General features: G+C 46.3%; 1 protein-coding gene across 2 annotated transcripts; it reads right to left on the reverse strand.

Moving 5' to 3' along the window:
- Positions 1-3118: 3118 nt before the first annotated feature.
- Positions 3119-11393, reverse strand: TMEM14B (transmembrane protein 14B). 2 transcript variants are annotated; one of them, XM_017891152.1, is made up of 6 exons: positions 11268-11379; positions 9892-10022; positions 9488-9564; positions 8517-8618; positions 4487-4577; positions 3119-3241 (listed from the first exon to the last, which is right to left on the reverse strand). In XM_017891152.1, the coding sequence occupies exons 2-6, from the start codon at positions 9912-9914 to the stop codon at positions 3190-3192; spliced, it is 345 nt and encodes a 114-aa protein (XP_017746641.1). In that variant the 5' UTR covers positions 9915-10022; positions 11268-11379; the 3' UTR covers positions 3119-3189. The 2 variants fall into 2 exon arrangements, with proteins under 2 accessions (XP_017746641.1, XP_017746642.1); XM_017891153.1 differs by lacking the exon at positions 8517-8618 and having other exon boundaries at positions 3150-3241; positions 11268-11393.
- Between the last annotated feature and the right edge of the window lie 13197 nt (positions 11394-24590).

Consider the following 24590-nt stretch of genomic DNA (forward strand, 5'->3'; position numbering starts at 1 on the left):
CATCCTTTGTAATATCACACGCCTCAGGCGATCTGCCCACCTCGGCCTCCCAAAAGTGTTGGGATTACAGGCGTGAGCCACTGCTCCCGGCTATCAAAGACATTAAACAAGACATATTTCTATCAGTAGGGGAATGGTAAACTAAATAGTAAACATCCGGCCGGGCGCGGTGGCTCACGCCTGTAATCCCAGCACTTTGGGAGGCCGAGACGGGCGGATCACGAGGTCAAGAGATCGAGACCATCCTGGCTAACACGGTGAAACCCCGTCTCTACTAAAAAAATTCAAAAAACTAGCCGGGCGAGGTGGCGGGCGCCTGTAGTCCCAGCTACTCGGGAGGCTGAGGCAGGAGAATGGCGTGAACCCGGGAGGCGGAGCTTGCAGTGAGCTGAGATCTGGCCACTGCACTCCAGTCTGGGTGACAGAGCGAGACTCCGTCTCAAAAAAAAAAAAAAAAAAAATAGTAAACATCCGTACAACTTAAAAGCCATTATAAAGAATTAGATCTTGGCCCAGAGCGGTGGCTCACGCCTGTAATTCCAGCACTTTGGGAGGCAAGGCGGGTGGATCACCTGAGGTCAGGAGTTCAAGACCAGCCTGGCCAACATGGTGAAACCCCATCTCTACTAAAAATACAAAAAAGCCGGGTATGGTGGTGCACACCTGTAATCCCAGCTACTCAGGAGGATGAGGCAGAATCGCTTGAACCCGGTAGGTGGAGGTTGCAATGAGCTGACATCACATCATTGCACTCCAGCTTGGGCAACAAGAGCCATACTCCATCTCAAAAAAAAAAAAAAAATTAGATCCCTAAGGAAAGGGTTGAACCCAGCTGTGCTACATAGTTTCATGCCTTTGAGGCACTGTATGTATTGTTCCCTCTATCCGAGACATTTGCCCTTCCTTACCTATGAATTCCTCATAGACAACTCACAAAAGGAGTTCATGTCAACTGACTCATGAATCAACTGACAAGGCTCAGTTTAACTATTGGTTCCTTTGTGAAGCCTACCTTGACTCCCTAAACAGAAATGCCCACTCCCCTCCGTGTGCCCCCACAGTAATAGAGATCTACCTCCATTATACACTTATTTCTGTACTGCCTTTGTTTAGACGTCCGCCTCCTCCACTAGACTCCAGAAGACCAAGCACCATGGCTTGTTCCTTGCACCGCTAGGACCCAGCGCAACCCTCAGGCAGTAAATACTCCGGGACCTTTGCAGAGAAGCAGGGACGAGGGGACTTGGCAAGGGCTATGAAGACTTCCTGCCTCTCATCTGTGGGCTGCCTTAGAATTTTCCAGGCTGATTGCTGAGGACCAAATAGTCACACAGGGATCTACTTGGCACCTAAACTAACTCCCACCTTCAGGGAACCTTGTCATTCAGGATTCAGGTGCTCCTCTAGGACTGAAGGTGGCAAAAATGTGTGCCCTTTGGAAACACTCCATGATAGATGAAAACAGGGCCAACACCGTGATTCAAACTCTTAGCTATGGAAGCCTGGGAGGCTGGTAGCTTTGGATGGTCTACGGCCTTCTGATGCCTCTACCACTGCAACACAAGTGCCCTCAATTGTCCAGAGTCCTATAAAAAAGGATGGAAAACTAGGACCACCATCAAAGGGCTTACGCAAATACATAAAGTGTCTCAACTATACTCTAAACTCAACCAGTATCAGTTAGTAGCAAATATCTTTTTTTTTTTTTTTGAGACAAGAGTCTCACTCTGTTACCCAGGCTGGAGTGCAGTGGCACGATCTCAGCTCGCTGCAACCACTGCCTCCCGGGTTCAAGCAATTCTCCTGCCTCAGCCTCCTGAGTAGCTGGGATCACAGGCGCATGCCACCACACCCAGCTAATTTTTGAAGTTTTAGTGGAGACAGGGTTTCACCATGTTGGCCAGGCTGGTCTCAAACTCCTGACCTTGTAATCCACCCACCTCGGCCTCCCAACATGTTGGGATTACAGGTGTGAGCCACCGCGCCCAGCTCCTTACCTTTTCAAACGGAATGAAAACTAAAGCAAGGGGCACCAGATTAATTCATGTTGAAACATGAATAAAGTAAACTAAAAACGTACCAGTATCCAGTAAATGTGTCCAATGTAGAGACCAAATTAGGCGATTCAAGCTCTAGATGGGTCTTCTAGTTTCACAATTATGTATGAACTAATTAACAACAACAAAAAAAACCACATTTTTTTCTTCTTTTTTTGCTACACAGTCCTAATCTTAGAAATCCTCAGTGGCCAGGTACAGTGGCTCATGCTCATTACGCCACCACTTTGGGAGGCCAGGAGTTTGATACCAGCCTGGGCAACAGAGCAAGACTGCATCTCTACAAAAAAATAAAATAAGTTAGCGAGGTGGTATGCACCAGTAGTACCAGCTATTCAGGAGGCTGAGGTGGGAGGACTGAACCCAAGAGTTTGAGGTTACAGTGAGATATAGTCGTACCACTGTACTCCAGGCTAGGTGGCAGAGAAAGACCTTGTCTCTTAAAAAACAAAAAAAAATCCTCAGAGGTCATTTTGAAACAAGCTTCAATGCAATGTACAATCAAATAACTTTCCTTGGTCCTTAAATTTCTCAAAATAGGTAATTTCTAAATATCAACAAAATACTTTCAAGTTGCTATATCCTGTGGCTAGCACCATGTCATTCTATGAACTAGACAGCTCTGGCAATGAAGACACCATAGGAAATATTATTTATAGTAAACTTTATTTTCAATGATATTTCACTTAACATAATTTCAAAGTCAGTCTGTAATCTAAGATGAGCAAAAGAACAGATACTCTATTTTTTCACACTGTTCCTCAGAGCACGGAATGGGGTTTCAGGGTTCTCAATGTCAATGTCTAAACACCTAACATTTTACCCTTGAGACTTTACCTATAGATACAGAAAGAAGAGATACATCGATACACAAGAATCCCACAAGAGCCTCTATGAGAGGTCTCCCCATAAGCTCATGTTACATCCTCATTATAACCTCTTAGGGTTATAACCCAGGCTAACAACTGATTTTCCACCCCTTCCGCCAAGGTTGTGTCTTTATTTTTTTTAGGTAAAATGTCCAGCAATGCAAAAATGCTACGTCCAACTATTAGGTTCTCCTAAATACATTGAAAACGAGCTTGGCAAGGATTTTAATCCTTCATGAGTTCAAGCTGGAACATGACTTCTGCTAATCAGATGTCATCAACATACGAACTCCAACTTTGGCGGCCATCAGCAAACTGTTTAAAAGAAACAAGATAGAAAACGTCAGGTAAAGGACAGAACAGGCAGCTATGTTTTTAAGGAACTAAACTCTGCAGGTTCCTCACAACTGCGTGGGGGAGGAGGTACTAAGGCAAGAGTGGTCAGAGGTAAAATTTCCATCCCTGGAGGAACCAGAGGAAAAGCAAGCCAAGGGACAGTCTCACACTGAGGTCTTAAAATAGCACACATGAGCTGGATCCTAATCCAACTGCCAATAATTTGAAGAGATGAAGAAATGGAGGCAAGAGAGAGCAAGGCCGCCCCACCCTCACGGATCTGATTAATGGTCAAATCTCCAGCCTCTCAGTTTACTGCTCTAGACCTTGCTCCACACTGACTCTTTTGCTTCAGGTATAAAATATTACACCGGCAGCATCGCAACTATGATGAGAGTAGAGTATGTAATCTTTCCCCAAAACAGGTTTGTTAAAATTCCCCTGCCTTCAGCACGTCTTTATCATACTTAACAACCGATTTTTTTGTTTTTCTTTTTTTTGAGACGGAGTCTCACTCACCCTGTTGCCCAGGTTGGAGTGCAGCGGCACGATTTCAACTGACTGCAACCTCCGCCTCACCAGTTCAGGTGAGTCTCCTGCCTCGACCTCCCAAGTAGCTGGGATTACAAGCATGCACCACTGCGCCCAGCTAATTTTTGTATTTTTCATAGAGAGGGGTTTCACCATGTCAGACAGGCTAGTCTCGAACTCCTGACCTCAAGTGATACTCCCACCATGGCCTCTCACAGTGCTGGGATTACAGGTGTGAGCCACTGTGCCTGGCCTACAACTAAATTTTTTAAAAACCACAATTTGGTTTACATATTATAATCAAAATTAGAAAACAGGATTCAATCAAAATTCCCTTTTAGCAAAACTTTCTATAAAAGACACCTACACATCTAAGAAATATGGGACCCCACACATTCCCTGCAAGTCACACAAAAGGTTGCAGTCATAGCTTTGCACTAAAACTTCTGCCACCATATAGGGAGGAGCTAGGACCAGAGAAGAAAGCCATCTAGACAGTGAATGGATATACTCATGTCATTGTGACATTCAATCAACCATTGTTTTTGAAGCATCTCCTATTAGTGTATAAATCAAATGTCAGCTGATGCATAGCATCAGATATCCTGAAACAAGTAAGGTTTTGAATGCATAAAGTATCCTGGGGAATAAACTGAATTCTACATGGTAAAGAAGAGTAACAAATGAAAGTACCTGGCACCTGCAATTAAACCTACAGGCATGACTTTTCCATAGTAGTAGGATCTCAATCCCAAAACACCAACAAAAGTAACAGATGTAGCAGCTGAAAAAGATACAAAGAAGGGTCAAAACTCATTACATCTTCTACGCAGGGGAATCAGAAGTGGACCAAGCCCCACCCATCTCTCAAGGGTCACACCTCACCCTATGCTTATTCCTCCTTCTCCAAGTGGGGGGAGATTACTGGCTGCCCACATCCTATGGGTCCAAGTACCAATATTGGCCAAACAGGGCCCTTCACAGCCTGGGCCCTGCCTGCCCTTCCAGCCTCATCTCTTACCACTCATCTTCTGCAAAACCCCCCCTTTAGCCATCAATGTGTTAGTTTTCTCCAAAATGCTGCTGTTTCTCACGCCCTGCAGACACTGTTTCCTCTACCCTGCACGCAATTCCCACTGGGTAACTGTCAAAGCACCTACTACATGTCAAGCGCTGTGCTAGGTCCTGGAGAATAAAAAGGTAATTGTAACTGTCTTTGCCCTTTTACAGTGCTTCAGGTCTGATGGGACAGACTTTAAACAATCACACAAAGAAAAACAAGGTACAATTTGTGCTTCAGGTATAATTGATGCTACACAAAAAAGCTCAACACGGGATCAACCTATTCAGGGAGATCATGCAAGGCTTTTAGTCAAGGAAGTGAAGACTGGTTGAGATCTGAAATTACAGGAGTTAATAAGCTGAAGGATGGGAATGCCCTTTCCAGAAAGGCAGAGGGGACAGTACATGCAGAGGCCCGGTGGTTGACAGGGAGCATGGCACATTCACCCTAAATGGGCAGTGTGGCACAGAAGTCAAGATGCAGTCTGCAAGTAAGAGGGGCCAGGCCACATGGAGCCTTGAAGGCCATACTAGAGATTGGGTTTTCATCATAAGAGCAATGAGAAGCTATTAAAGGCTACTAAGCAGAAGGATGCATCAACAGAGTTGCATTATTATTATGATTTTTTGAGACAGTCTCACTCTGCAACACAGGCTGGAGTGCAGTGGCATGATCTCAGCTCACTACAGCCTCTACCTCCCCAGTTCAAGCAATCCTCAAGTCTCAGCCTCCCAAGTAGCTGAGACTACAGGCACCTGGCACCGTGCCCGGCTAATTTTTTTTTAATTTTAGTAGAGACGGGGTTTCATCATGTTGCCCAGGGTGGTCTGAAACTCCTGAGTTCAGGCAGTCCGCCTGCCTTAGCCTCCCAAAGTGCTAGGACTATAGGCGTCAGCCACTGCACCCGGTCCAGAGTTGCATTTTGAAAGCATAGTTCTAGATGTACCATACAGAACAAACTTCAGGGAAACTAGAGGGTACATGGGGATACCAGCTAAGGAACGTCCTTGGGAATGCAGGTAAGAAAGAGGGGATAACTGGGACTAAGATGATGGTTGTGGAGATGAAAAAGAGGACAACTCAGGATAAGGGCTGGAGATAGTGTCGAAAAGACCTGCTGATGGATTAGTCAGAAAGGGGGCGGTGGAGGGGAAAGAGAGCAATCAAGACCCGAATGGATGGAGAACAGTAGACAGGAGGAGTGTGTGGCCATGAGGTTAGGTCCGGGCAGATTCCTGGAGACATCTGAAGGAAAGTGGGCAAATGAATACATGAGAATCCAGCCTGGAGGGGAGACAAATTTGTGTCATTTGTGTATTGGTGGAAACTAAAGGCATAGACTTTGATGATACTTACAAACTGTCAAGTGAGTAGACAAAAAGAGCCTGAAGAACTTCAATGTCTAGTGGCCAAAAAGGAAAATGAGTTGCCAAAAGAGACTGAGAGGATAAAAAGGGAAACCAGGAGAATGGAAAATGATTGGTCAACCATGCTGAGAACTGCTAAATGGCCAAGTAAAATGAGGACTGAAAAATGTAGATTGGATTTTGTACAAACACAGGTCACTGGCAGCCTCAGGGAGAGCTGTTCCACAAACACAGGGATAGAAACGGAGACTGAGATGGGCTGATCATGTGGGATGGGAGACGAAGCATAAATGATCTTTTTCTTTCTTGAAACGGAGTTTCGCTCCTGTTGCCCAGGCTGGAGTACAGTGACTTCATCTCGGCTCACTGCAACCTCCACCTCCCAGGTTCAAGCGATTCTCCTGTCTCAGCCTCCCGAGTAGCTGGGATTACAGGTGCCAGCCACCACGCCAGGCTAATTTTGTATTTTTAGTAGAGACGGGGCTTTCTCCATGTTGGTCATACTGGTCTCGAACTCCCGACCTCAGGTGATCCGCCTGCCTTGGTCTCCCTAACTGCTGGGATTACAGGCGTGAGCCACCGCGCCCAGCTGCATAAATGATCTTTAAGAAGTTTTTGGTCTACCGCCATACCACCCTGAACATGCTCGATCTTGTCTGCTCCCAAAAGCTAAGCAAAGTCGGTCCTGCATGGTACTTGGATGGGAGAATACCACCCCACCTTGGGGGAAATACTAGGTGCTGTAGGCTTCTGGCCTCCCACTCCCTCCCTCTTGCCCTCTTGGCTGGGCATGGTGCCTCACAGCTGTAATCCCAGCACTTTGGGAGGCCAAGGCGGGCAGATCACCTGAGGTCAGGAGTTCCAGACCAGCCAGGACAACATGGCGAAACCCTGTATCTGCTAAAAATACAAAAATTAGCCTGACGTGGTGGGAGGTGCCTGTAATCCCAGCTACCTAGAAGGCTGAAGCGGGAGAATCGCTCGAACCCAAGAGGCGGAGGTTGCAGTGAGCCAAGACCGCGCCACTGCACTCCAGCCTGGGCAACACAGTGAGATTGTCTCAAAAAAAAAAAAAAAAAAGAAGTTTATGAAGAGGAAAGAGACAAGCACATCTGAATATCAATGGGGGGATCCACCTAAAAGGAGGACTATAAATACAAGACAGGATCCTTGCCGGTGTAAAGGTCTGGAGAAGGTCAGGGAGAAGACACCCAAAGCCCAGAGGAGGACACTGGTGTTGGACAGGAGGGAAAACAGGAGGAGGTGAGGCTTGGAGATTAAAGGTTCCAGGGAATCCCCACCTGATGGCTGCTGTTTTTTCTCTACAATAGGCATGAGGTCATTTGCTGAGTGGAGCAGGATCAGAGAAAGGGAAAAAGCAGGCTCAAAGTCATTCTGCAGCATGAGGGAGGGAGCTGTTAGGCAGAGCTAGGACCTGGACGCACCTCCTTCCCCAGCACACCCCATGAGCCATCACTGACCTCCCTTCCCAACCCCGGCTGATGTGTACAGATCACACGGCTTCTCCCTCCCACATGGCACTCATTCTCACCCGGGGTTTGTGGAGACAGTGAGGAACCCACACTCCTAGCAGCGTCTGACACATGGGTGGAGCCCCACAGAAATGTGCTGAAAGCCACTCTGATAAGGACTCCTCGGTCCCCCACCCCACTCACTATCCATGCTGCTCAGAGGGTACATTTCCAGTCCTGCTTCTATGCTCATGTCTTACTTCCCCAGTGAAGTCAGTTGAAAATTCCTTGAAGGCATGGCCTATGTCTTATATATTTATTTAGCTGACTGCTAAAGAGGTGATTTTCAAACGGGAAAAATGCAACGTGGATGCAAACCTAACCCAGATATGTGATATTTTAGTGATGCTGAGGCCAATGGTTTTCAGCGGAAAACCTCAACGGTTGACACATATTTGTCTTACACAAGTTTAATGCTAATTTTACTGGGTAAATACAGGTAATACAAGTTTGATGCTAATTCTACTAGGTAAACACTGAAAATAAGGCCCACAGAGGATGGATGATTTTCTGAGAGTCACACAATTCATGAGGTATGGAAATCTTTCCATATTCTCTACATAAATGATAAACAGGAACCAGGACAATTTTCGCCACCCTTCTCCTATTTTCAAACTTTCTGAGGACTTGGACTTGGAGAAGCAGTGAAACTGTAGTAAATTAAGTGTGAAGAACTCGCTCCATCCCACCAAACCAGGATCTTTTGGCAAAGAGTACTGCAGATACACGACTGCCCTAAGAAGCCGCTGAAGCAGACATACCTAGGAAAAGCCAAACGTTCCTTGGATCCTGAGACATCTGGTAAGAACCCAGGCCGGCTAGGCTGCCGAAGAGCAGCCCTGCAGCCAGGGCCGGCACCCTGCCTAGAGGGAAGCAAACACAGCTTGCATTGTAATGTCTGGCACTTATTTCACTAACGGAATCCACCAGATCCCTGCCCTACAAAGGACAGCACAGAGAACTCTCAACACGGCTCATAGCCAAGGTGGACTCAAGCAGGAAGATGTTTCAGGGAGTGTGCTATCTTCTCAGAGAAGTCAGGGTCTTCCCACCCCATTTTTCTCTCCCCTAACAGGCAGGGCACTTCCATCTAAGGAAAGGAAAGAAGGCCATCTTCCCTCCTTAGATGGAACTATGGCTAGGCCTTCTTTCTAAACAGGCCTGATTAACTATGAAGGGCTGGAACTGTGTACAGGCAGGACCTCCAGCAAATCACAAAAGGAAAGGGAAATAGGGCCAGGTGGTTAAAAAAAAATAGAAGATCAGGACAATAAGAATTCTTGTGTGGGGGCTGGGGTGGGAATGCAGGCAAGGACTAGGGGGCAGAAACAAGCACAGCCACTCACACACCCCTGCCTGGCCTAATGAGGAGACTTCAAAATACCAGTCTGTGTAGACCAGAGGTTTCCTCCTACATGAGCCCAGAGATGGCACTTGGGGGTCGTGGCTGATGCACGGTACTCAATGATAATAACAAACTACAACCACCCCTGCCTATCTTTAGATAAAGAGGCAAAAACAAGTAATTCCACAAGAGGCCTGGCTCAGCTTCACCAGATAACCAGAAGGCAAGTGCAGGAGCTGCAACACTGACAAGGAAGCCTGCACTCCAGCTTGGGGTCCTACAGCAAACCTGACTCAAATGAGCTTGCTTCTCAGGGGTACCCAGGCACTCACATTTCACTGGAACAACGTGAAGATGTTAAGAGGCTAAGTAACAACAAAACCATACCTGTTTTTACATAGCCAACGATCCCACCAGAAACAACCAGTGCTGTGTAGCCAAAGCCAAACCAATGCAAAGGCACTCTGAAAACACGAGAGAGAAGTCAGTGCTAACCTGGCTTTAAAAACAAACCATATTGTCATAGGATGAGACTAAAAGGTAATCATTCCCCACAGGTTCTATCACTGAAAATAAGGCCCACAGAGGTTGGATGACTTTCTGCGAGTCACACATCTCAGCAAAGACAGAGCTGGGACTCAAACCCAAGTCTCTGGCCCACAGGTCCAGTGATCCTCCCATCCCCCACGCAATCCCAGGCAGTCTACTCTTAGGGTTCTTTTCAGCTGAGGAAAGGAACTCTGGTTTCCAGAAGCTCCTGGCTACTCCATACCCATTTACTGTCCACTCACAATGGGAAGGGGCTCTTCTCCATTCTTCTCTTCTCAGTCCAGAAAAGAGAACAAGAATCTGGGGAAAACAAGCTGGATCAGAGGTGGTTAAAAGCACAGCTCTCCAGCAGTCAGAAAGAAGTGTGTCCAACCTGCAAGTTACGCAACCTAAGTCTCAGTATCCTTCATGTACCATGAGGATAACACTGGTACCAATTTCCTGGGGCTGTTGTGAGCATTCAACGGATGACACATGCAAAGGTGCTTAGCACATAGTAACGCTGAACAGATGCCGATCATTTCACATAGGCCCACAGGAAACTCAGCAAGATCCACTGACCAACTCTATAATCAGGGAATGTGTTAGCCATTTCATCAAGTACTCACGTTATCACTAAATCGGAAAGCAAATACTCCCGTGCCCTTAATCCAACTACTTTCATGTCTCTTTCGGGGGGAGGCAGGGGTGTTGCTTTTCGTCCCTGCTGCAACAGCCAATTTCAATACTCAAGTTTTTTAGAAACTTCTGCATCCAACTCACAGTTCTTGGTAGGAGGGCAGAAGAGGGGGATAAAATATACGAAAACTCAAGTCAAAATCACAGGTGACATTGCAACCTTGGAAAAACAGCTCGTATTTTGTTACAGAAAAGTATCCTGTATGCAGTGAGCCTAACAGGATGGAAAGCAATGCATACCCCGTTTATTCTGTTTAAAGAATTAGGCCAGGCAAGGTGGCTCACTCCTGTAATCCCAGTACTTTGGGAGGCCCAGGCAGGCGAATCACCTGAGGTTAGGAGTTCGAGAACAGCTTGGCCAACATGGTGAAACCCATATTCTATTAAAAAATACAAAAAAAAAAAAAAAAAAAAAATCGGGCATGGTGGCGTGCACCTGTAATCCCAGCTACTTGGGAGGCTGAGGTGGGAGGATGGCTTGAGCCCAGGAGGCAGAGGCTGCAATGACACATATTCAGGCTACTGCACTCCAGGCTGGGCGACAGAGTGAGACCCTCAAGGACAGAAAAAAAAAAAAGAAAGAATTAAGCTCCCATAAAACAGGGAAGGGCAGAAGGCTTGGGACCTTGCCCACACTTCTCAACTCGAGGCGGCACTGAGTAAGGGAGGCTTTTAAAGAGATGGAGCAACAAAACCATCAGGAAACGAGGCAACACTATGCTACATGGGTAAGCCTTTGCCTCAGGAGCTCGGGGACTCCGCCCATCCACAGCCTCTTTCAAGACAAGCAGAAAATACCGAACGAGAAAAGCACCGACCACACGGCCTACAGGCCCGGCTGAATTGGCAAGACGAAAAGCAGACGGCCGTGAAACTCCTAAATAATCCCTAAAAGTTAAAAGTGGCAGAAATAATAACCATACTCCCCAAGGAGCCGCACCGATCTCCCGCAGGCCCACGCGGTCCACAAGCGCGCACAAGCAGCCAGGCACAGCAGCCAGCTCGCGCCGGAAACGCGGTTGCGTGCGCGCTGCGTCCCTGTGCGCGCTGCGTCCCTGGGGCGCGGCAGGGCGCGGAGAAAGGCGGGGCGACAGGCGGGGCGTCGTGTCGCCTGCGCAGTGTCCTGGGAGAGGGGTGAGCAGAGAATGGAGACTGTGGGGGCGGGGCTTGAGCTGCCGAATAGCCTCACGCGCCCTGCATCCCGGGGGCGGGGAGTGGGACGGTGCCTTGCCGCGAGTGCCGAAGGCGGGGAACGGGGCGGGGAATCTCTGTGCTTCCTCAGTCCCCAGGCCCAGCACCTGCAGGGCCGACCAGCTCCAGTCCCAGGTCCAATCCTGAGTGGCCAAAAGCCGGAAACCCGGAGCTGGAATTGGGTCTTGCACAAGCTGGACCATGTAAGCGGGACCAGGCCGGAGGTGGAGGCCACCGCTGCGGGAGGAGGGCATCTGAGGCTGGATTTTGAAGGACCCCATTAATAGAGGGTATAAACCAGATGGGGGCCATCAGGGAGGATTGTCACTTTAGCCCGATCTTGTTTGTTTACACCAGGAAGGCCCTGCCTTCTACCTGCAAGAGAATATGGCGGCTGCAGAACAATGTGGCTTAATGCCAAATATCCGTTTGTTTTAGGGAGTTAGGCTACTTGAGAAGCATCTTTAAGGGGGAGAGAAAGCAAGTTAAATCTGATTTCCACGCAGCTCTGTGGATCCCGAATGTCCACAGCATGTTATCTCCATTCCCACTTCCAAGTCGCTCTTGTTCCCTGTGTTTCCTGCACCACCATTCTCTCAGTTGCTCTACACTAAAATTTGCTGTCATCGTTGACTTCTCCCTCCTCTTCATCCCCTACAAGTATCAACATAGACAAATCCGATCAATATAATCATCAGTGAATAAAGCAAATTGCAGCGCATATTCTTAAAGACTTTCCACTTGCAGCAGCACCTACCTTGCAGAGAGCTAAGTTGAAGCCCGTGTCTATCATAGCGGATTCTAACCAGCCAAAGCTGATAATGACTAAGGACTTGCAGGAGTTGCAGTATGCCAGCCCTTCAATTTAATTGAAGACTTTCCTGAACAACTAATAAGAGACTTGTCTTAACCTGCAGGGAATGGCTTTAGGGGCTCATTCTTCCCTATGCAGGCGCAAGCCTCAAACCTTAATTAGGATCATCCACCATGATTCTTGAGCCCTTCCCTCACCTTATATTTGAAGAGGCTGAACCTCAGAGAATTAAATTACCTACAGTCCTGGTCACTGGTAGAGCTATTATTTAAAGTAAGGTCTAATGTCAAAGCCTACGTCCTTAACTCTACCATATGCTGCTTCTTGTAGTGTCGTTCCTCAACCAGAACACATAGCTCTTCTGTGTAGGAAAAGTCCATCAAAACATGTCATCAGTTAAAGAAATTGGTTTCTGCTCTATTTCAATTAGTACCAGAGTAAATCAATCAATGAGTTGTGTTTGGGAATGTTGCTAGCTGGCATTAACGTTAAGAGATAGCTTAGCTTTTCACTGGGGGCCCACTGCGTTATGGGAATCCTGAAACACAAATGTGTCGAAAGGGTGTGTGTGATCAAGCTATGTCAGGGAATGTTAAGGTTTTAGTATTTGGTCACTGAGGCCCATCAGTAGGTTTGGGTGTTTTGTTTTGTTTTTCCCACAAAGAGGCTTTGAGTAAGAATTGTCTGGTAGACAAACACAGGTACACACAGGTGTGTACTCACAGCAACAGCAGCAGAGATCATCTCCCACAACAGAAGAGCTCATGAAGAAAGGGAATGGAGCTTCAATTTAAGCACTAGTTTATCATTTTTGGAGCCTGAATGTGTTGAACTTTACAAATTAACAGGTCCCTGAACAAAAATGTAAAAAACAAACCCAAGTTGCAGTCCTCCCAGGTAATTCATGTCTATCAAGTGTCTACAATACCAATTTCTACATCTTTGGGAGTATTTTATAGGTTTGTTTGAAGAGCAAGGTCAATAACTCTTTCCCCAAGAAATAAATCATTAAAAAAAAAAACCGCCTATTTTCTTAACCTACCCCATCTGCCACCTACTTCTAGATCATATTTACTGGAGCCATAAAAATATTAGCAAAAGCATATGCAGTGCTTATTATCTGCCACTGTTGGAAGCGCTTTACATATGTTAACTAACTTACACTTCATACCAACTCTGTGCAGTGAGGACTATGAATATCTCCTGCTTTTACACATGGAAGAAATTGAGGCACAGAGTACAAGGTCACACAGCAAATGGCAGAGCTGTCCTAACTCTGCATTTGTTTCTTGCAGTGAAGAGGCTTTTTTCTGTCTCTTAGTCTGTTCTCAACAGTGACCAGAGCGCTTGTGTTATAAGTCTTATTGTGCCGTTTCTCTCCCCAAAACCCTCTGGTGGCAACCTTTTCTCAGGCAGTGCTTTGCAAAGCCCCACACATCCACCTCCCTGACATCAGCATCTTCTCTTTCCCCCTCACTGGTATTTCTTCCTTGCTCCCAGCTGCTTCACCTGCCTGGAACCCCTCTCCAGACAATCTTCCGGTTCACTCCCTCACCTCCTTTCTGTCTTTACGCAAATATCACTTCTCAAAGAGGCCTTCCCTGATCACCTGAATTAAAACTTCAACTCATCTGCATTTCCCCTGACAGCTTCTTTCCTTCCATGACAATTCCCTGCTAACCTGCTCCATAACGGGCTTAACCATTGTAGAGCCTACCTCCCCCTTTTTCCCATGTTCGTTTCACGGGAGTGATATTTATGCAGCATTTAGCACAGTGCCTGGCCCATAACCAGTACTCAGTACACATGTGTTGAATGGACAAGTAGATGTGGAATGAGAAATGAGAGAGGTGCTTGGCAGAGAGAACAAAGGCCACATGTACAGATTGCCCTGGCTGTACCCAGGCTCTGGTTCTTCCTAGCTTGGCCTCAGCCAGATACACCTGTGTCCTTCTCACGTGTGAGAAGCAGGGGTGTGGTGGCAGGCGTCTGTAATCCCAGCTACTCGGGAGGCTAAAGGCAGCAGAATGGCTTGAATTTGGAAGGCAGAAGTTGCAGGTGAGCCAAGATCACGCCACTACACTCCAGCCTGAGCGACAGAGCGAGACACCAAAAAACAAAAAAAATGTGAAAACTTGGCAGAATGGCTGTTCAGGCGCTGTGGCTCATGTTTATAATCCCAGCACTTTGGGAAGTCGTGGTGGGTGGATCACCTGATGACAGGCGTTCACAGCCAGCCAGGCCAACATGGTGAAACCCCGTCTCTACTAAAAACACAAATTAGCTGGGCGTGGTAGTGGGCACCTATAATCCCAACGACTCGGGAGTCTCAGGCAAGAACCACTTGAACCCAGGAGACAGAGCTTGCAATGAGCCAAAATCACACTACTGCACAACAAAAGCTAAACTCTCTCTCAAAAAAAATTACTATAATAGACATGCATAAGACCAAATAAAACGTGCAACAAAATTCCTACTCTTTGTAGCCTAAGGACCACACAAAGAGCACAACATCCACTCTGGCAGCGTCCGAGAACTGGCTTCACCCTCAACATCCACCGTGGCTAACATCCAGAATCAGTGGGTTCTTTGCCTCACTGACTGCAAGAATGAAGCCACAGATTCTCACAGTGAGCGTTACAGTTCTTGAAAATTGTGTACTCAGTTTGTTGCTCCAGACATTCAAATATGTATCAATCTTCTTCCTCCTGGGGGTTATCAATAGTCTTGCTGTCAGGAGTGAAGCTGCAAACCTTCATGGTAAGTGTTAGAACTCCATAAACACAGTGCGTCTTAAGTCGTTCATTGTCTACGCTTTCCCAAAGACATGTAGTCTTAATAACTTCAGAAGTGAACCTACTAGACCTTCACAATGAATGCTACAGCTCATAAAAGCTGTATAAACACAAAGAATAAGCACAGCAAGATGTATAACAGAAAACAAAAGATCAACGATTCCACTCTGGAAACTGCCTTGCTACCGGCTGATTCCGGGCAGCCTGCTTTTATTCCCTTATCTGACCCCACCCACATCCTGCTGATTGGTCTATTTTACAGAGAGTTGATTGGTCCATCTTACAGAGAGCTGATTGGTCCATTTTGACAGAGTGCTGATTGGTGCGTTTACAATCCTTGAACTAGACACAGTCACAGAATGTTAATCAGCTAAATACAGAGTTAGCTAGATACAGAGTACCAATTGGCGTATTCACAAACCCTGAGCTAGACACAGAGTGCTGATTGGTGTATTTACAATCCTTGCGCTAGACCCAGAGTCACAGAGCGCTAGTTCTCCAAGTCTCCACTAGGTTAGCTAGATACGCAGTACTGATTGGTGTATTTACAAACCCTGAGCTAGACACAGAGTGCTGATTGGTGCACATACAATCCTCTGGCTAGATATAAAAGTTCTCCAACTCCCCATCCGGTTCAGGAGCCCAGCTGGCTTCCTCACCCAGTGGATTCTGCAACGGGTTTGTAGGCGGAGCTGCCTGCCAATCCCGAGCCGCGCCTGCACTCCTCAGCCTTTAGGCTGTCCGTGGGACCCGGCGCCAGGGAACAGGGGGCGGCGCCCTTCGGGGAGGCTCAGGCTGCGAGAGGAGCCCACCGCAGAGGGGGTCAGACATGGCGAGGTGCATGTACCAAGCTCTGCCCCGCCGGGAGGCAGCTAAGGCCCGGCGAGAATTTGACGGTGGTGCCGGCGGGCCGGCATTGCTGAGGGACCCGGTGCAACCTCCGCAGCTGCTGGCCCAGGTGCTAAGCCCCTTATTATCCTGGGCCGGCTGGCTGCTCAGTGTGCGGGACCCGCCGAGCCCACGCCCGCCGGAACTCACGCTGTCCCGCGAGCGCCGCGCGCAGCCCCGATTCCCGTCCACGCTCTCCCTGCACATCTTCCCCTAAGCAGAGTGAGGGGCCTCCCACAGTGCCGTGGCGGGCTGAAGGGCTCCTTAAGCGCCGCCAGAGTGGACGCCGAGGCTGCGGAGGCGCTGAGAGTGAGGGCTGTTAGCACACTGTCACCTCTCAGCAGCGCTCGAGGAGGCCTTCAGCCCTCCACGACACCGTGGGAGCCTCTCTCTGGGCTGGCCGAGGCCGGAGCCACCTCCCTTTGCTTGCGGGGAGATGTGGACAAAGACGCGCGGGCGGGAACTGGGGCTGCGCGCAGGCGCTCGCGGACCAGCGCGAGTTCCGGCGGGCGCGGGCTTGGCGGGTCCCGCACACGGAGCGGCCGGCGCCACAGGCCCAGGGCAGTGAGGGGCCTAGCACCCGGGCCAGCAGCTGCGAGTGTTACTTAGGTCTCTCAGCACTGCTGGCCCGCATGCGCTGCGTTCGTATTCTCGCGGAGCTTCCGCCGCCTCCCCGTAGGGCAGGGCTTGGGACCTGCAGCCCGCCATGTCCGAGCCTTTCCTCCACGGTGGGCTCCTGCGCCGCCGCCGGCTTCGTGGCGCCCGGTCCTTTCGACAACGCAAAGGCTGAGAAGTGTACCCGCGGCTGGGGATTGGCGGAGCTGGGCTGAGAGTCTACTAGGTGAAGCCAGCTGAGCTGAGTCTAGTGGAGACTTGGAAAACCTTTATGTCTAGCTCTAAAGGATTGTAAACGCACCAATCAGCACTCTGTCTAGCTCAGGGTTTGTAAATACACCAATCAGTACTCTCTCTAGCTCAAGGTTTGTAAATGCACCAATTGGTACTCTACATCTAGCTAACCTAGTGGGGGCTTGGAGAACTTTTCTGTGTAGCACTCTGTGTCTAGCTCAAGGATTATAAACACACCAATCAGCACTATGTCAAAACGGACCAATCAGTTCTCTGTAAAATAGACCAATCAGTGGGTGGGGTCAGATAAGGGAATAAAAGCAGACTGCCCCGGCAGGCTGTGGTAACATCTTTGGATTGGCTTCTGTACTGTGGAAGCATTGTTCTTTTACTCTTTAAAATAATTATTGGTGCTGTTCACTGATCCATTGTGTTTTTAAAGCTGCCTTTAAGAGCAGTGCAGTCAGTGTAGAAGTGTATGCAGTTCTTTTGAAGTAAGTGAGACCACGAACTCACCAGAAGGAAAAACTACAGATGTGCAACTTTTAAGTAGCTGTTAGACTCACTGTGAAGGTTTGCAGCTTCACTTTTGTTGGTGAGATCACTAAACCTATCAGAAAAGAAACGCTCCAGTAAACCTCTGAATGTCTGAAGGAACAAATTCCAGACACACCATATTTAAGAACTGTAACACTCAGACCCTGTGAGGGTCTGCAGCCTCTTTCTCTAAGTGAGGTTGGAGCCCACCAATTTTGGACACAATGTGTTGCCAAAAGTCACCTACTTTATCTGGCAGTAGCATCCTTCTTCCTTTCCCCCAGCAATGTCAGAAAATCTGCTAAAAGGTGAAAATAAGAACCGAAGGCTGGGCTCGTGTGTTATCCCAGCACTTTGGGAGGCTGAGGCAGGCGGATCATTTGAGGTCGGTTCCAAACGAGTCTGGTAAACACAGTGAAACTTCGTCATTACTAAAAATACAAAAATCAGGTGTGGTGGTGTGCACCTGTAATTGCAGTTACTTGGTAGGCTGAGGCACGAGAATCGCTTGAACCCAGGAGGCGGAGGTTGCAGTGTGCCAAGATGACACCCCTGCACTCCAAACTGGCAGACACTTTTTCTTTTTTTTTTTTTTTTTTTTTTTTTTTTTTTTTTTTTTGAGATGGAACGCGGCTCTGTTCCCCAGGCTGGAGTGCAGGGGCACGGTATTGGTTCACTGTGGGCTCCGCCCTGGGTTCATACCATTCCATTTTCCTTCCTCAGCCTCTGGAGTAGCTGGGACTACAGCAGCCCGCCACCACACCTGGCTAATTTTTTGTATTTTTACTAGAGGTGGGGTTTCACTGTGTTAGCCAGGATGGTCTTGATCTCCTGACTGTGATCTGCTGGCCTCGGCCTCCCACAGTGGTGGAATTACAGGCGTGAGTCACCGCACCTGGTGGAGACTGTCTTAAAAAATAAGAGCCAGAATCTGCTAACAATACAAATGTGTCCAGAATTCAATAGAAATCACCCAATATACAGTCATGTGCCACATAACTATGTTTTTGGTCAGTGAGAGACCACATTTATGATGTGAGTATGGTAAGATTATAAAACCATATTTTCAGTGTCCCTTTTCTATGCTTAATTATGTTTAGACATTCAAATACTTACCATTGGCCGGGCGCGGTAGCTCATGCCTGTAATCCCAGCACTTTGGGAGGCCAAGGTGTGCAGATTACCTGAAGTCAGGAGTTCAAGACCAGCCTGGCCAACATGGTGAAACCCCCATCTCTCCTGAAAATACAAAAATTGGCTTGGTGTAGTGACACGGGCCTGTAATCCCAGCTACATGGGAGGTTGAGGCAGGAAAATCACTGGAACCCAGGAGGTGGAGGCTGCAGAAAGCCAAGATCCTGCCACTGCACTCCAGCCTGGGCAACAGAGCGAGACTCCATCTCAAAAAAACAAAACAAAAAACCCTTACCATTGTGTTACAATCGTCTACAGTATTCACTACAGTAACCTGCTGTATAGGTTTGCAGCCTAGGAGCAATAGGCTCTATTATATAGCCTAGGTATGTAGTAGGTTCTACCAGCTAGGTTTGTGTAAATACAATCTGATGTTTGCACAATGTACTCGCCTAACAATGCATCTCTCAGAACATATCCCTGCTGTTAAGTACACATGACTATACCTAGAACCAAAGACAATCAATGAATGTCAACATCAAGATTATAGAGATGTTATTATCTAGTAAAGATTTTGAAGTAGCCATGATAAAAATACTTCAAATAACTATGAACATGTTTGAAACAAATGTACTAATAGAAGGCTCAGCAAAGAAACAAGAGGTCTCAGCCAAAAAAAAAAAAAAAAAACCAGATGGAAATTTTGGAACTATTAAATACAATAACTGAAATAAAATGCTCAGTAGAGGGGTTTAAACAGCAGAATGGAGGAGAAAGAAAGAAACAGTTATATGGAAGACAGAATAATAGATCTCATACCATCTGAACAACACAGAGAGAAGAGGCTGGGAAAAAAAGTGAGCAGAGCCCCAGAAACCTGAAGGACTATAACAGAATATCTAATATTCTTCACATCAGAATCCCAGAAAGAGAAGAGAACAAGGGCAGGGTAGAAAAACAACTCAAAGAAATAATGGCTGAACACTTTCCAAATTTGGTAAGAGACACAAAGCCAGATTCAAGGAGAGCAAACCCACAAAAGGATTTTAAAAAAAATCAGGCCAGGCTGGGCACGGTGGCTCATGCCTGTAATCCCAGAGCTTTTGGAGGACAAGGTGGGTGTATCACCTGAGGTCAGGAGTTCAAGACCAGCCTGGCTAAAACGGTGAAACCCCGTCTCTACTAAAAATACAAAAATGAGCCAGGTGTGGCAGCGCTTGCCTGCAGTCGCAGCTACTCTGGAGGCTAAGGCAGGAGAATGCTTGAGCCCAGGAGGTGGAGGTTGCAATGAGCCCAGACCGCACCACTACACTCTATAGCCTGAGCAACGGAGTCAGACTCTGTCTCCAAAAAAAAAAAAAAACACCATGCCAAAACATACCATAATTGAACTTCTGAAAACTACAAAGAAAAAAAAAAAAAACCTTGACAGTAACCAGAGAAAATACCTTACCTATAGGGGAAAACAATTCAAATGACAGCAAAATTTTTGCTAGAAAACATGGAGACCAGAGGAAGTGGCACACTATTTTGCGAGTGGTTAAAGAAAAGAACTATCAACCCAGAATCCCATCCAGTAAAGGATCTTTCAGGAATAGGAGAAAAATAACAACAATTGCAGATGAAGGAAAATTTTAACTGGTGTGAACCAGGAAATCTACCCTAAAGAATGGCTAAAGGGATTTCTCTAAATAAAAAAAGAACCCTGGAACATCAGGAACGAAGAACATGATAAACAAAAACTTGTGTAAATATAATAAACCTTCCTTGGTTGGGCGCAGTGGCTCATGCCTGTAATCCCAGCACTTTGGGAGGCCGAGGCGGGCGGATCACCTGCGGTCGGGAGTTCGAGACTAGCCTGACCAAAAAAGAGAAACCCCGTCTCTACTTAAAATACAAAATTAGGGCCGGGCGCGGTGGCTCAAGCCTGTAATCTCAGCACTTTGGGAGGCCGAGACGGGTGGATCACGAGGTCAGGAGATCGAGACCATCCTGGCTAACATAGTGAAACCCCGTCTCTACTAAAAAAAAATACAAAAAACTAGCTGGGTGAGGTGGCGGGAGCCTGTAGTCCCAGCTACTCAGGAGGCTGAGGCAGGAGAATCACTTGAACCTGGGAGGTGGAGGTTGCTGTGAGCCTAGATCACACCACTGCACTCCACCCTGGGCAACAAGAGTGAAACTCCGTCTCAAAAAAATTTTAAAAAATAAGCCTTCCTTGTCCTCTGGAGTTTTCTAAATTATATGTGACAAAAAAGCAAAAAATATATTATCTAATATTCTAAATTATATAAAATATTTAAGACAATTTATATTATAAGCTGGAGAGGATAAAGAGATGTAAAAGGAGGTAAAGTTTCTATGGCTCACTCAACTTGTAAAAAACAATGGTAGTAGACTATGATAGTTTATGAATATATAATTTAATACTTAGAGCAATCACTAAAAAAAACTCTAGCCAGGCACGGTGGCTCACGCCTGTAATCCCAGCACTTTGGGAAGCCTCGGTGGGCAGATCATGAGGTCAGGAGTTTGAGACCAACCTGGCCAACATAGTAAAATCCCAACTCTACTAAAAATACAAAAAATTAGCCAGGCATTGTGACAGGTGCCTGTAATCCCAGCTACTCAGGAGGCTGAGGCAGGAGACTCGCTTGAACCTGGGAGGCGGAAGTTGCAGTGAGTCGAGATCGCGACATTGCACTCTAGCCCGGGCGACAATGCGAGAGTTCGTCTCAAAAAAAAAAAAAAAAAAAAAACAGACTCTACAAGGAGAAACACCTGAAAACAAGATGTAAATATGGCCAGGTGCAGTGGCTCATGCCTGTAATCCCAGCACTTTGAGAGGCTGGAGGCGGGCGGATCACCTGAGGTCAGGAATTCAAGACCAGCCTGGCCAACATGGTGAAACCCCATCTCTACTAAAAATACAAACATTAGCCAGGCATGGTGGCAGGCACCTGTAATCCCAGCTACTTGGGAGGCTGACGCATGAGAATCACCTGAACCTGAGAGGTGGAGGTTGCAGTGAGCCGAGATCGCGCCATTGCATCCCAGCCTGGGCAACAGAGCAAGACTCTGACTCAAAACAAACAAACAAACAAACAAAACCTAGTAGATTTGATCAATGTATTCAGCAAAGACTTACTAAATTCCCTACTATATTCTAAGTATATATGGTAGTAACAAAAATGTTGTTTTTTCTGCCTTTATACAACATTTATTCTAGAGGCAGATATTCAATAAACACACAAAAACATGTATGTTTGCAAATTATGATGGGTGCTATTAAGAAAAAGAACAAGATGTTATAGAAAGCTAAAAGAGAAATATAAATGTAGTCAGGGACCATTGAGTAGTTTTAAGTCTAGGAGTCTAATTATACTTGAGATATGCCTCTGCCTGCTGGGTAAAGAATGACTTGTAGGGTCATAGCATGCAAAGAAGTATTCCTTGCAGAAGATTATTTAAATAGCCGGGTAAAAGATAGAAAGGGTTGGACTTGGATATTAGCAATAGTATGGAAGAGAATGAATTATGGCTATTGACAGCAAGCTATTGGTTTTTAGTGTTGATCTTGTTTCTTGCTGCTTTAAAGACTTCTATTAGTTCCAATTGGTTTTTAGTTGCTTGTTGTGGATTTTCCAGATAGACAATTATCAGCTGTTAAAAATATTTAAGTTACTTTCTACTATTAATGTATACCTCTCAAATTATCTTTTTTATTGTTTTGTCTAATTTCTCTAGAACTATATTGAATGTTGCCAGTGATAGCAAACATCCTATTATTTCTAACTTTTAACATAAAGCCATAGAATCAGATAAAGAGCAGCTAATAAAAACCTAAAGCAAGTAATATGCTTGAGTGAGGTGACAGAAGCAGTAACATTAATGTCAGGAATCCATTTTGTTCAGATTGTTACCTAGTTAGAAAATACATGAAAAAGTACCCATTCATAATAACAAAACTATAAAATACTACAAAATACAAAAAATTCGGCCGGGCGCGGTGGCTCAAGCCTGTAATCCCAGCACTTTGGGAGGCCGAGGCGGGCAGATCACGAGCTCAGGAGATCGAGACCATCCTGGCTAACACGGTGAAACCCTGTCTCTACTAAAAAATACAAAAAACTAGCCGGGCGAGGTGGCGGGCGCCTGTATTCCCAGCTACTCCGGAGGCTGAGGCAGGAGAATGGCGTAAACCCGGGAGGCGGAGCTTGCAGCGAGCTGAGATCTGGCCACTGCACTCCAGCCTGGGCGGCAGAGCGAGACTCCGTCTCAAAAAAAAAAAAAAAAAAAATTCAGAATACCACAGCACTATAAAATAATCCACTATCTTACTAAAAATGTAAAGTACTATGTGAATAAAGCTCTAAAATATTGTTTTAGGACATTTTTTAAAAAACCTGAATTTGTCAGGTGTGGTGGCTCATGCCTATAATCCACTTGCCAGCTGAGGTGGGTAGATCACCTGAGGTCAGGAGTTCAAGACCAGCCTGGCCAACATGGCAAAATGCTGCCTCTACTAAAAATGCAAAAATTAGTCAGGTATGGTGGCAGCCTCCTTTTATCCCAGCTATTCGAGAGGCTGAGGAAGGACAACCGCTTGAACCTGGGAGGCAAAAGTTGCAGTGAGCTGAGATCACGCCACTGCACTCTAGCCTGGGTGACAGAGCGAGACACTGTCTCAAAAAAAACCAAAAAACAAAAAACAAAAAAAATCCGGGTGCGGTGGCTCACACCTGTAATCCCAGCACTTTGGGAGGCCAAGGCGGGTGGATCACCTAAGGTTGGGAGTTCAAGACCAGCCTGGCCAACATGGGGAAACCCCGTCTCTACTAAAAATACAAAAACAAAAGCTAGCCAGCTGTGGTGGTGCACGCCTGTAATCCCAGCTACTCAGGAGACTGAGGCAGGAGAATCACTTGAACCCAGGAGGCAGAGGTTGCAGTGACCCAAGATCGCACCACTGTACTCCAGCCTGGGAAACAGAGCAAGACTCTGTCTCAAAACAAACAAACAAACAAACAAACAAAACCTGAATTAAATGAAGGAACATACAATGTTCCTGGATAAGAGGAAATATTTTAAAGCTTTCAATCTCCTCCATTATCTATCAATGTGTCATAATAAAGTCCCAAGTAAATTTTAAAAATTAAAAGGCTAATTCTAACAAACAAAGAAAAAAAAAGAAAAGCAAACAAACAAGCAAAAGCCTAATTCTAAGTTTATCTTGTAAAGTTACTGTGTCAAGAAAAATCTGAAAAGCAACAACAGACTTGTCTGACTAAATATCAACATATAGTACAAAGCTACAGTGATTAATAAAATTTGGCACTGGGACAGAAAATAAAGAAATCCCTGGAAAAGGCTAGAACAGAATCAATTCTAAATACAGAAATTCAGCATATGGTAAAAGTGGCATTCCAAAGCAATGAGAAATTAATATTTTTCAATAAACAATATTAAGGTAATGGCTATATTTTGGAGAAAATAATCAGATCCCTCATTTGCACCATCACACACAAAAATAAATTCTAAAGTAGCATTAAAAATAGAAATGCTCTCACCACACAAGAAACGGTAATTTGGTAATATGATAGCTTAGCTTGATTGAATCTTTCTATAATGTATACAGAGATTAAAACATCACATCCTGGCCGGGCGCGGTGGCTCAAGCCTGTAATCCCAGCACTTTGGGAGGCCGAGACGGGCGGATCACGAGGTCAGGAGATCGAGACCATCCTGGCTAACACGGTGAAACCCCGTCTCTACCAAAAAAATACAAAAAACTAGCCGGGCGATGTGGCGGGCGCCTGTAGTCCCAGCTACTCGGGAGGCTGAGGCAGGAGAATGGCGTGAACCCGGGAGGCGTAGCTTGCAGTGAGCTGAGATCCGGCCACTGCGCTCCAGCCCTGGCGACAGAGCGAGACTCCGTCTCAAAAAAAAAAAAAAAAAAAAAAAAAAAAAAAACCATCACATCGTACCCCATAATGTGGACATTTGTTAATTAATAAATTTTAAAAATAGAAACCTAAAAGATAAAACTGTAAAA

The sequence above is a fragment of the Rhinopithecus bieti genome, unplaced genomic scaffold, assembly GCF_001698545.2.
Source record: "Rhinopithecus bieti isolate Rb0 unplaced genomic scaffold, ASM169854v2 scaffold_19939, whole genome shotgun sequence".
In the NCBI taxonomy this organism is placed as follows: Eukaryota; Metazoa; Chordata; class Mammalia; order Primates; family Cercopithecidae; genus Rhinopithecus; species Rhinopithecus bieti.